Source organism: Odocoileus virginianus, chromosome 24, assembly GCF_023699985.2.
Source record: "Odocoileus virginianus isolate 20LAN1187 ecotype Illinois chromosome 24, Ovbor_1.2, whole genome shotgun sequence".
In the NCBI taxonomy this organism is placed as follows: domain Eukaryota; kingdom Metazoa; phylum Chordata; class Mammalia; order Artiodactyla; family Cervidae; genus Odocoileus; species Odocoileus virginianus.
In genome coordinates, this window is record NC_069697.1 from 25,240,513 (window position 1) to 25,252,796 (window position 12,284).

Sequence of the window (12,284 nt, forward strand, 5' to 3'; positions counted from 1 at the left end):
ACTATGCCATTCAGAGCTAAGCTTTTCAGATATAGTTTAAAAAAAACAGTTATAAAATCATCCTATATCCTCCCATTTGAATTTGAAATATATCTATAAACTTCTGATTTAAATATTTTCTAAATTTGTTTTTACATATTTCTAGATCTGTATTTTGAAAAGACGTCAAACCTAGAAGAACCCAGTAACAATGAACATCCCTAGTATACAAATTCTAGCTTTTAAATACCATTTCCCAATAAAAGACACCTCAGCTACTCACAGAAATGACTGATTCCATGTCTGCTGCAAGATCAGTACAAGGTAACCTGAGACTTCTCATCGTTGTCAACAAAGAAGCTTTCAAAACCCACTGGGACCCTGTGAAAAGGACACAGAAGAAAATCTGAAGAACTCAAGTGTAAAATGGGACAGTTTAAGTACCTAAAAGGTTTAATGCCTGCAGTGCACAGAAATATACTGAGTATATTTTTTGAACTGTGGATTTATAATCATACAAAACCAAAATTACAAACAAACAAAACTTCCTCAATTATATTTGGAAATTATGGTGGTCCCAATTCACTGTTATGAAAATTACAAAATTATAAGAAAGAAGCAATTATTCTGCCTTTCCTGTCTGAATAAAATACATATTACTATACAAAAAGTACACAATAAAGATTTCTTCTTTATAGATGACTCCCAATTGATAAATGAGGAGGAGAGATGTTCAATTCAAAATTACAAATTTGCAATCTCTAATGAATAATCATTGTGGGACTTGACCAGTGAATGGTAAAATATTAGATGACAAATTTATTCAGCACTTTTTAATGGAGGGATAAGGCTGGAACTACAGCTATACTACGGATCAGTCTTCACATCACTAAACTGGACAGCTAGCATTATGTGCCTCACAAGCTGAGGCAATATGGGCACACAGGACCAACTGAGACATAACCTTACCTGAAATAACAGGAAAAGTCTAACTAACTCACGTAACTACTATATAGGAAAACTGGGGTTAAAAGTTATGTGGCACCAATAGGAAACAATGAACCAAATCAAGTGTAGACATACCAGAGAAAAAACCAATTTGTCCACAAATCAGTGGTATTAAAAAGAGATCTATTACAGTATGAAAGAATCTTAAGAGACCCAAGAATCTAGTTAGGATGTTGCTTCTAGTAAGCCAGCATAAAAAGACATCTTTGAAATAATCAGAGAAGTGTGAACATAAATGGACATTCGGTTTCATCAAGAAGCAACTGTTGCTACAGATACAAAACTGTTATACAGTTAGATTAAAAAGTCATCCTTTCTTAGGCATGCTTGCAAATACTGACAATTGAAATGACTTAATGTCTTAATTTTCTTGAAGATAAAAAAGTAGATCAAAAAAGTAGATTTCAATAGGAGAAGTAGGGGAATTAGACGAGACAATACTGAGAAATATGGGTAAGTGTTTAATCTGGGAGATTGGTACATGGCTGTTTACATACTATTGTCTCTCATTGTATCCACTGCACTTCCGATGATACAAACTTTGATTAAGTAGTAAAGGAGGTTGTTCCACTAAGAGCACTAATATATTTGGGAATGAAATTTCTGATGATGGTAAATCTGATGTATTGTAGACCACTTTCAGGTGACCCCATCAGGTTCAGGAGGGGGGGCCTGAGCAATGATGTCTTCATTGAACCCAACAGTTTCCACGTAGTGCAAGAAAAGAAAGGCAATATTTCTAGCATCAATTATTGCTTAATATTTTAAATGCTATGTGTTTTAAATATAAATATATGAACAGGAGACTTCTGAATGTAGCTGAAATGGAAGCATCTCTCCTTCTTAGAAATTGCCTTAAACCAAACAAGGAGAACAAGAACCATAAAAGTAATCTCCACCCTCAACCACCAAAAGGAAAACATCTTAAATTCCTTCAATCAAAAAAAAAAAAAAAAAAAAAGAATAGAAAATCCTTCCTACAGAAAGAGAGAAAGCAATCATAGATGTTGGGAAAACTCAGAAAGAAGATGTCCTCAATGCACATCTCAGAAAATCCAGTGAAGAACACTCTCAAAAACAGACAAATCAAAACTAAACAACGTGGGAAACACAGAACAGCACACAAACCTAACCCTGAGGTCTTCCTGTCACCAGGCACCTATGACTCATGTAACTCCTGCTACGTGAATATGAAGAACACATCCTCAGGTGCATATCCAAGAATCGAAGAATCAATCTTTGCAACAGTCAGAAGTGGGTGTGTGGGCTATAGGCAGGGCCTATTAGCCCTGAAGTTTCAAGACACAGGGAAGGCAGGGTTGAGTAAGGAATCAGAGGCAATGCTTATTGGCAGCTTGTTGTTGGAGAAGCAAAGAAAACCAAGACTGAACTGTGAGCCACTCTGCAGACATCTTCCTTGGCTTGGATGAATTAAAATTAAAAGAACTATTTACACAGCCTGTGTCCTACTGAGAATTCCTGTTATTCTGGTTCTGGCCTGGCCTCTCCTCCCAGAAGACTGTCTGTAAAGGCAGGTCCAAAAGGATCTCAAATCATTCAGAGATGAGCCCTTGTCAGGAAGGAACCATTCCAGGACCCACAAAGGACATTTTACATTAAAGCAAACAAATAAACAAGCAAACAAACAAACAAACAAAAAACACAAGGAAAAGGAAAAGCAAGAGGTACTTAGAAAACATTCAACAGGAAGGCATCACGGTAAGATATTTCTTAAGAGGCAATGAAACAAACTTAATGAAATAATAAAGCCAAAGGGCAATAGAGTGAGAAATAACATATTAAAATATTAGCTGGTAAACTGCAGATAAGCAGTAGAGAAAAATGATAAAACCACCATAGAAATGAAGGCCAGACTGAAAACAGCACAAGACCTTGCTGATGCACAACAATGGATCACAGGTAAAGGTGAAGGAAACAACCCATAGGAAATAGCACTCAGAGAATGCTGCGTGAGAACAGAGAGAACAGAGATGTGGGAGACAAACTGCATATATCGTAAGCATAATTGTAAAAGAGTGTATATATATATATGTATCTCATGTATATATGTATGTATATATTCAACATATATTCTCACATACTTCATACATGCCCTAGGAGAAGCGCAGAAATATTTAGGTGAGATGACTACAAGCATACACAGGGAATGGTAACACCTTTGCCTGTCTTACTATACAGGACTGGGGAATGGCCTTGAGCATGTAATTTTTTCCTTAAACATGTATTACTTATTTAATATTTTAAAATGAATAAGTAGATGTGTAAATATCAATATTATGTATATAAATAGGCATTCTGGCATTTATATCTGTAATGTTTAAGGAGATAGCTTATTAAGCTTCTAGTTTGAACTGTCAGTTCATAGGATACAAGAAGGACTTGAGATCATCTTAAAGAAGATGACATGACTATGCAAATTAACACTCCCAGATTGGACAACTGAAAAACATAAATAAAACTGTTTTTCTTTTTTTTTTCTCACAAATAAACTGCAAGTGGAAAGATGGAGGCAGATTTAATGACCTGAAATATAAAGATATAATATGTTAAATATATCACCCAAACACAAGATTTATGGAAATTATTAGAATTCTCATTTGGAAAAGCAAATGCAAAATATAAATAGCAAAAACAGACTTTTCTAAGACTGAATAAATACTTCTGGATGTTAATGAACATCTAAGTATTAAGGATATATAAAGGGTATGTGTAAAAGAGCAACTCATTTACAGATAAATATTGAATTGTATTCTAAAGGTATAACAAGACATTTGGGACCTGCTTTTCAGTATATTAGAGTTGATAGGGAATTGCATGGTAGCATAGAAGAAATAAGGCTGACCATGAGAAATTAATTTTTATAAAATCCAGCAGTAGGTATACAGAGACCCATTTATATTACAAATCTACATACCTACCTGTGGGAAATTTTTAAGGAAAGCAAAAAAGGTCATGTTTAACTTCTGTAATTAATGACAAACACTAATAATTACAGTTATAGGAAAAGCAATAGGCTATTTTGATCTCCAGGATCTCTGGCTGGTGGGTGAAACAGCAGGGCAGACGAGCCTCAGTACATTTCACACATGAGCATAACGTGGAGAATCTTTGTGTGAGTTGCTGACTAACTCCCAGCTCAGTTGGGTTGAGACTAGTCTTACTGTTCTCAGAGCTGTCAAAGCTGGAAGGCAGGAGAAATTTTCCCTGACTAAAGGAAACCAAAAATGCAATCTTCATATTTCATAACTTTTCTAATAAACCAGATGTGATCTCACTCTTTGTGAAGCCTGGCCCTTCCCAACCTGCAGGCTCACCTTCCAGGACTGAGCCCAGCCCAGTTTCTCCATATATAAGCTGCTGCCGGGAAGCTCCTCTTACAGACCTGCTCCTCTCAGCCCTCCACTCCACCCCTCGCTCCTGCCTCAGTCTTTTCTTCTTCAGGAACCATGTCTTGCAAATCCATCGTGAAGACCCAAAGCAGCAGCCGCAGGGGCTTCAGTGCCGGCTCAGCCAGAGTCCCTGGGGTCTGCCGCTCTGGCTTCAGCAGCGTGTCCCTGTCCCGCTCCAGGGGCAGTGGCGGCCTCGCTGGAGTGTGTGGAGGAGCTGGCTTTGGCAGCCGCAGCCTCTATGGCCTGGGGGGCTCCAAGAGGATCTCCATCGCAGGGGGCAGCTGTGTCATCGGTGGCGGATATGGCGGCAGAATTGGAGTTGGCTATGGCTTTGGAGGTGGAGCCGGGAGCGGATTTGGTTTCGGTGCTGGGGCTGGTAGTGGCTTTGGGCTTGGTGGTGGAGCTGGCTTTGGAGGTGGCTTCGGTGGTGCTGGCTTCCCTGTGTGCCCCCCTGGAGGCATCCAAGAGGTGACCGTCAACCAGAGTCTCCTGACTCCCCTCAACCTGCAAATCGACCCCACCATCCAGCGGGTGAGGACTGAGGAGCGGGAGCAAATCAAGACCCTCAACAACAAGTTTGCCTCCTTCATCGACAAGGTGAGCTGAGAGCATCTGCCCCCAGTGGGGATTGCAGAGTGCCCAAGAGAGCCAACTAATGTCCTACCGGGGAGGGAAGACTCGGGGGAGAGGGAGGTAGGACTCAGGTGAGCTCTCCACTGGGATGCAGGACAGGCTCCATGTGGACCCCAGGCAGAAGGTGATGGAAATCATTTACAATTAGCCATCCCTCACTTGACCCCATTCCTGCCAAGGAAACATTCACAGTTCTTGATAATCCTGAATGAAGGAACATGAAATGAGAGAGTGCAATGAGATGGCTTGATCTTCTGAATGGTCTAAGAAACTTAAAAGGGTATTGTAGTGGAAACTGCATTTGAGTCATAGATGGATGCTGCAGGGAGGAAAAAAAGCAAATAGCAATAGGGAATTTGATGAAACACAACTCAAATATATATCCATAGAAATACTCACCTATAGAACCAGAAAATGAGCCTTAAGGGCCTTTGTATCAGCTGTATTCATGCACTATATGGGAAACAAGGTTAAATCCAATCATTAATAGAATTGGAAACTAATCATTAGATTATAAATATCTGATATCCCTAAACTGAGGCATGTGTTTTGTAAAAGCTCTGTGCAATATGAGCAAATGCTATGATGAAGTACATTTGTACTTGCCCATGTCAAGAGGAAGACCGGAAGGGTTGAAAGTCCCTGACAATTTCCATAGTGAGAGGGAGGGAATATCTGACAGCTCCTGGAGAAACTTGGCAATGAGACCTGTGTGGTATGAAGCTAAAGAATCAGGGGAGCAGAACTGTCAGCTCCTGTACAGGCTCTGGAGCAACTCAATACCACCGGGACCACCATCAGCCTGGGGACTTGTCAACTCACAGATAACCATCTTGTCTCCCTGCAGGTGCGATTCCTGGAGCAACAGAACAAGGTCCTGGACACCAAGTGGACCCTGCTGCAGGAGCAGGGCACCAGGACCGTGAGGCAGAACCTGGAGCCTTTGTTCGAGCAGTACATCAACAATCTCAGGAGGCAGCTGGATAGTATCCTTGGGGAGAGAGGCCGCCTGGACTCGGAGCTCAGGGGGATGCAGGACACGGTGGAGGACTTCAAGAACAAGTGAGTTACAGGAGAGAAAACACCTTAGATTCCTGAAGCCCACACTGCAGTCTATTAGATGACCAGGTCCAATGAGGGCTGATTCTTAGTAAAACATGTCAGTAGACATGACATTACAATTGTTACTAAACACAAACCCTGAAGAACAAAAGGGCCATAGAAGTTGAATGGGAAGAGTAATGGAGTAAAGAAATTAGAAACCACAAATTACAACCTTTAGGCTTATTGACAGGTCTCATTTGCATATATCCATTCTGGGGAGCAGAGATCCCAGGCTGCTTTTTCTGTATCATCTTCACTGCTGACTCAATTAGATTTTACTCCTTTTAATTCCAGATATGAAGATGAAATCAACAAGCGCACAGCAGCAGAGAATGAGTTTGTGAAACTGAAGAAGGTAAGATGGGTCAGATCAGGGGTTCATGCTCCTTTCCTGAAGGAGAGGATTCTGAGAAAAGAATCATCAAGGAGACTAAAACAGGAGCAGGCTGGGCAGGAGGGCTCATCTGATCCCAGTCTGTTGGCTTCTTCCCCAGGATGTGGATATTGCCTACATGAACAAGGTTGAACTACAAGCCAAGGTAGACGCTCTCACAGATGAGATCAACTTCCTAAGAACCTTCTATGAGGCTGTAAGTATCTCTCTGCATTCTGTTTTATTGCCTTTAAAGAGATTTGTGAAGAGTGGAAGATCTTTGGTCTAGGTACCTCTCTAAAAATCAGGACCAAAGATGATCGGATGATCTCTTGCTCTGCAGGAACTGGCTCAGATGCAAACCCACATCTCAGACACTTCTGTGGTCCTCTCCATGGACAACAACCGCAACCTGGACCTGGACAGCATCATCGCTGAAGTCAAAGCCCAATATGAGGAGATCGCTCAGAGGAGCCGGGCTGAGGCTGAGTCCTGGTACCAGTCCAAGGTGAGTGGTGAGGTGGCAGCTGATGAAGAATACCTGTGCCTCCTCTGAGAACATCAATGTGGCTATAGACTTCAGTGGGGAAACTACAACTAAGAAGTGGGGGACCTTCAGGGTAGAACTTTTAGGTAATGATGTCCAAATTTTGTAGATCAAAGAACCCAGGTTAAGATGAAAGGTAGTGTAGATCAAGGTGAGTGACCTTCATTTTAGCTCTATCTTAATGCTGTTTCTCAGTAACAGTACAGAACATTGCTTTTCCTGAAGAGAACCAGTCAGTCAGTGGTCCTACCAAGGATGGTGTGTGATTGGTGAAGAATGTCAATGACCTAGTAACACCAGTTTTCTTTAAATGTCTTAGGGAAAACCATTAGATTCAATTTTTAAAACCTTGATTAGTGTCATATAAAGCCCATGGACACCACTTTGTCTCCCTCCGGTTCACAGTACGAGGAGCTGCGGGTGACAGCAGGCAGACACGGGGATGACCTGCGCAATACCAAGCAGGAGATCACTGAGATCAACCGTGTGATCCAGAGGCTGAGATCTGAGATCGACCACGTCAAGAAGCAGGTACAATGGGGACCATGGAAGAGAAAAGCATCCTTTCTTTCCTAGACTATCAGGTATCATCAAACATCTTATGGGAAATTTTTGGGCACTGAGAGAAAAGCAGAGAGAGGAGGACCTGTTATGGTTGAGTTTCCCTAGGTTAGAGAGATGGATCCCAACTCAAGATCCAGAAACAAACTCAGGATAGGATGAATCTCAACTGGTCAATGGTTCGTACACACAGTCTAGAGGCATTGAAATGAGATTCCTTAAGGAGAATGATTGAGTTGGGTATGCAAGACACAGGTTGGCAAAGAAAAGCTCAGTCTAGAAAGTGTGGGGAAGAATACTGCAAATATGCTCATACTCAATGTGCAAAAGAATCTGAGAAAAGACACAGGACAAATGAGGGTTGTTCAATAAAATCTGTGAAGTGAAAGGAAGGTGAGGTCTCAAGAGTCTGAGATAAAATCGTCTTTCAGTGAGAATGTTTGTGGTTTTGTATAAGTTATTGTACATTCATGTGAACTTATCCAAAGTGTCAACATTGAAAACTAGACAGTAGGTCCATTTCTTCCCGTGTCCCCTGGTCTTCAGTCTGTTGTGGTATCTTTCAGCCCCATCACCATTAGGGTGGTTAACGGAGAAAGGAATAGATTTTCTTAAAGGATTCCAAGACTAGTTAACTTTTGTAGAATGGAGAAAGACTGGACAAAACGAATCAAACGTCCTTTTCCATGAGAGCTCTTCCTAGAGCTCTTTCTAGAGCTCTTCCTCACTGGGAAAGTAGAACTATGCTTCCTCTCCCCTGGAGCCCAGACTCAGGTTCATCTGCCCCTCCTCCCCTCCAGTGCGCCAGCCTGCAATCCGCCATCGCCGACGCTGAGCAGCGCGGGGAGCTGGCCCTCAAGGACGCCAGGAGCAAGCTGACTGGCCTGGAGGATGCCCTGCAGAAGGCCAAGCAGGACATGGCCCGGCTGCTGAAGGAGTATCAGGAACTCATGAATGTCAAGCTGGCCCTGGACGTGGAGATTGCCACCTATAGGAAGCTGCTGGAGGGCGAGGAGTGCAGGTGAGCAACTCACACAACCTCCTCAATCATCTGGCTCCATCTCCAAGGAGTCCTGCCAATGCGCCCACGTGGAAGGCACTCTAGTGCTGGTCACAGTGCCACTCCCAGAAGAGCCCTGAGAAGGCAGGCTCCTGGGGAGTCTCCTCTCATGGAGGTTTCCCGTGCGGGCCCAGCTGTGGCTCTGGGCCTCATCATGGCTGTGTCTTCTCTCTCCTAGGCTGAGTGGGGAAGGCGTTGGACAAGTCAACATCTGTAAGTACTTCACCTGCCCCCGGCCCTTGCCCTTGCGTCCCCCTGACTGGACTCTGTGTTGCAGAGTGAGCTCCCCATCTTGTCCTGACCTCACCCCCTTGCCTTCACAGCCGTGGTGCAGTCCACCGTCTCTGGTGGCTATGGTGGTGCCAGCGGTCTCGGCGGTGGCTTAGGCGTGGGCGGAGGAAGTGGCTACTCTTACAGTGGTGGCCATAGCCTTGGAGGTGGCTTCAGTGCTGGCAGTGGCAGAGCCATCAGGTGTGGCTTCGGCTCCTCTGGGGGCAGCAGTTCCACCATCAAATGCACCACCACCTCCTCCTCCTCCAGCAGGAAGAGCTACAAGCACTGAAGTCCTGTCATGGGCTCAAGCTCCCACAGTGTCTCAGGCTCCCTCTGTTTTGCTCTCTCCTTTGCTCTCTCCTCCAGTTGCTTTCTCTTTCCTGCTTCCTTTTCTTACTTCTTGAATTAGAACTGAAGTTGCTGAGTGTCCTCATCTCTTCTCTCCCAAAACCTATTGCAAGTGAGCTTCCGTTGTTCACCACTGGAAGGTCGCTACTTGGGTCCTAGTCCAGACAGGGCAATCCCAGTTACTTTCCACTGGGCCAGGAGATCCAATCTCAGAGATGTTGTGTTCCTCCCTTGCAATGATTGTGAAAGCACAAGTGACTAGTTCTATGATGTACAGGGTTTGTATCCCTGTGTTGCTTCCTCTGCTCTTTGCTCACTTGTATTGCTAAATAAAGCAGATTTATCATATAATGTGTGGTTTCACATAGCCTTTCTTTGTCACCAATGGTTCTTGAGGTTTTCATGTGACAAATGAAGCATTCTTCTCAGGCATGAAGCACACTCCCCACGCCCATGTGCCTCACTCCCTTCCTGTAGAGAACTTCAACAAACAGCAGCTTGGGATACTGATAATCAGCTTTCTCTCACAGATACAATTGAATCCAAATGTTTGGCAAGTGTCATGGGAGGACTCTGGTCCAGCATCATGTATACTCTGCTTTTTATTGTTGGGGCCAAGTGTAATCAATTAGTTTCTCTTCCTAAGGCCATTCAACCCACACTCAAGGGGTCAAGTCTTAATGTTCATTAGAGCAATCATCTTTCTGGCCCATCAGAGCAGAACAACATTTAGCAATTAAATAGGATATTTGATTTTTACTTAGAGTTAACTTCCTGACCAACAAACTTGCCTGAGAAAGTATATCAAGGATAATAAAAGTATATATACTTCTGAACTGAAACTCTATTTCTGTATATGTATCCTGAAGAAATAGTACAAACACAATACATGGATGTGAATTCCAACCATCTTACCAGCATGGAAAAACTGAAAGTGGGAGAGTTGATCAAATTCAGCAGAAAACTCGGATGCTGGTTTCTTAAAGTGTGACGGCAAAATAAGAATGGTAATTTCCACCTTCTCACACCCTAACTCTCTAGGAGATGGGTGAACCTGAGTCTTTCATCTCTCTGGTGTGCCCTGGCTGCTATGACTTCTCTGAATGGGGATAATTTAAACTCAGTATATGGTGCAAGGCTCCTCATTCACTGGTGCTGCCTTTTGGCCATACCAGTCCCTATTTCCTCATGGGTGACCATTATCTCCTTTGCCCCCAGGCTCTTACATCACGAGAGAAAGTTTCCTGGTTTCAATAGCATGGACAGGGTACCTCTGGATCCTCTTATCAGTATACTGCTGTGTTCTCCTATAACCATTCCCCCAGAGAAGTGGGCAGCCTCTCATATTGGTACCTCCTCACTCTCCCCAAAACTTCCCCAACAGCAGGTATGTGATGACTGGGCTCCAAAATCTATGCCCACTTAGTGTCAGTATTATTATGTACCTATGAGGAGTAATGGAAAGAAATTACTGATTAGGAAAAATACATAGAATACAACAATGAATAATAAACAGATTGCAAAATAATATGTAGACAGGGATTTATCTAATTAAAATCTTAAGGTGCGGATGTTGATAGCAAAAGAGCAGACTGGAAAGCGCCAAACTCTCCTTTTGCTAAAGAAACATTGAGAAAACAACCAGAAGCTGTCTGAACATTGTAGGAGATCTGGAAAACACTGAAAATTTGCAATAGTCAAGCAAATGCGCTGTCAAGAAAATCCATCTTCCATATTACAGCAAAATTTCATGATAATGTTCCTAGCACTTTCCCTCCCCTATATGTGGTGCAGTTGTGGTCTTGAGCAGACAGCAACCTTGTTCGTGAACTTTTTTCCCAATCCCCCTCCCACACTCCAGTCTCCCCTCAAACCCATTTGTTCCTCTTGGTCACCCTCCACCCCCAGCACATGCATCTTGAATCAAAGATGCAGATGCAGACTATTTGCAAATTATCATGTAAGCCTCTTCAAACACATCTGGGGGGCATTCCTGAAGAAATGTTGCAAGGTTCTCACCTTTGTTTCACATAAATTCAGATACAGGCAAGAGAAGTAGCAGGGACACTCAGTAAAAACTACAGGGCAGACTACAAACACACAGAGACCTGGGGCAAAAGACTATGGGAGAAGATACACAATAGACCCTCTGATCATCCAAGGTCCAGAGGCTAAGCTACAGAGAGACCCTTTGGGAAATGAGGACATTCAAAGGCAGCTGTGTATAGGAGAACATTTAGAAAACTGTGCCTAGGTCCAAGCAAAACACATGTTCAGAAATGTCTTGAGAAGTCTTTAACATTCACCTGGGACAGCTCTCTAGGTTCAGAGCAAGCCCTGTTGTGTGGTGAAGGAGTGTCCCATCATAGGGAGAGGTGGTTGTTCTCAGTTTGCTGTTTTGGCTTTTTTATTTTTTGTTGTTTTTCAGCTCCTGGTATACAAAAAAAATCTTCATCAAAAACAGTAGCTGAATGCACGCTATAGGAACAGCCTGATGTTTAGGTGTTCAGCATGCCAGGCTTGGCTGACTCATTTAACACTACTAGTCAGCGTGAAGCATAGGTCCTCAGGCGCAAACCCAAGAATCTCTTGTTTGCAAAAGTCACAGGGTGCATGACCTGAGGCAGGACCCTGTTAGTCATGAACTTTCTAGAAACTGAGAAGTATAATTGGATAACAAATCAGAGACATTTGATTGCTCCTATTGGCAGCATTTTGTTAAACAAGAGGGAAAAAAGCAGAGACTGTGAATTGTAAGTTATTCTGCAGTGATTCATTGGGCAAGGTTTTTAAGGAATAATAGAATTATTCACATAGCCTGTTAGCCTGAATATGCCCCCAGCTCACTCCCCAGAATACTTTCTGCCAACAGCTCATCTAGAAGGAGTTCACCTCTTTCAAACATGAGCACTAGTCAGACGGAAACCATTCCAGGACCAACAAAAGAGATGCACATTAAAAAATGAAATGAATAGGAAAATCAAAAGG

The 12,284-nt window shown here is 42.8% G+C and overlaps 1 protein-coding gene across 1 annotated transcript; it reads left to right on the forward strand.

The window, feature by feature from the left end:
* The first annotated feature begins 4,402 nt into the window (after positions 1 to 4,402).
* On the forward strand, positions 4,403 to 9,647 carry LOC110151488 (keratin, type II cytoskeletal 6A). Its single transcript, XM_020914871.2, has 9 exons — positions 4,403 to 4,994; positions 5,878 to 6,092; positions 6,429 to 6,489; positions 6,629 to 6,724; positions 6,851 to 7,015; positions 7,460 to 7,585; positions 8,416 to 8,636; positions 8,854 to 8,888; positions 8,999 to 9,647. Exons 1-9 carry the CDS (start codon positions 4,455 to 4,457, stop codon positions 9,235 to 9,237), a joined length of 1,698 nt encoding a protein of 565 aa, XP_020770530.2. The 5' UTR covers positions 4,403 to 4,454; the 3' UTR covers positions 9,238 to 9,647.
* Positions 9,648 to 12,284: the final 2,637 nt, after the last annotated feature.

What these genes read in the sequence shown, in the direction of transcription:
- LOC110151488 (XM_020914871.2), top strand. Translation starts at nt 4,455, where the DNA reads ATGTCTTGCAAATCCATCGTGAAGACCCAAAGCAGCAGCCGCAGGGGC. An exon ending in AGTCCTGGTACCAGTCCAAG is followed by an intron (nt 7,016 to 7,459) that starts GTGAGTGGTGAG and finishes TCCGGTTCACAG; the next exon opens with TACGAGGAGCTGCGGGTGAC. An exon ending in CTGGAGGGCGAGGAGTGCAG is followed by an intron (nt 8,637 to 8,853) that starts GTGAGCAACTCA and finishes TCTCTCTCCTAG; the next exon opens with GCTGAGTGGGGAAGGCGTTG.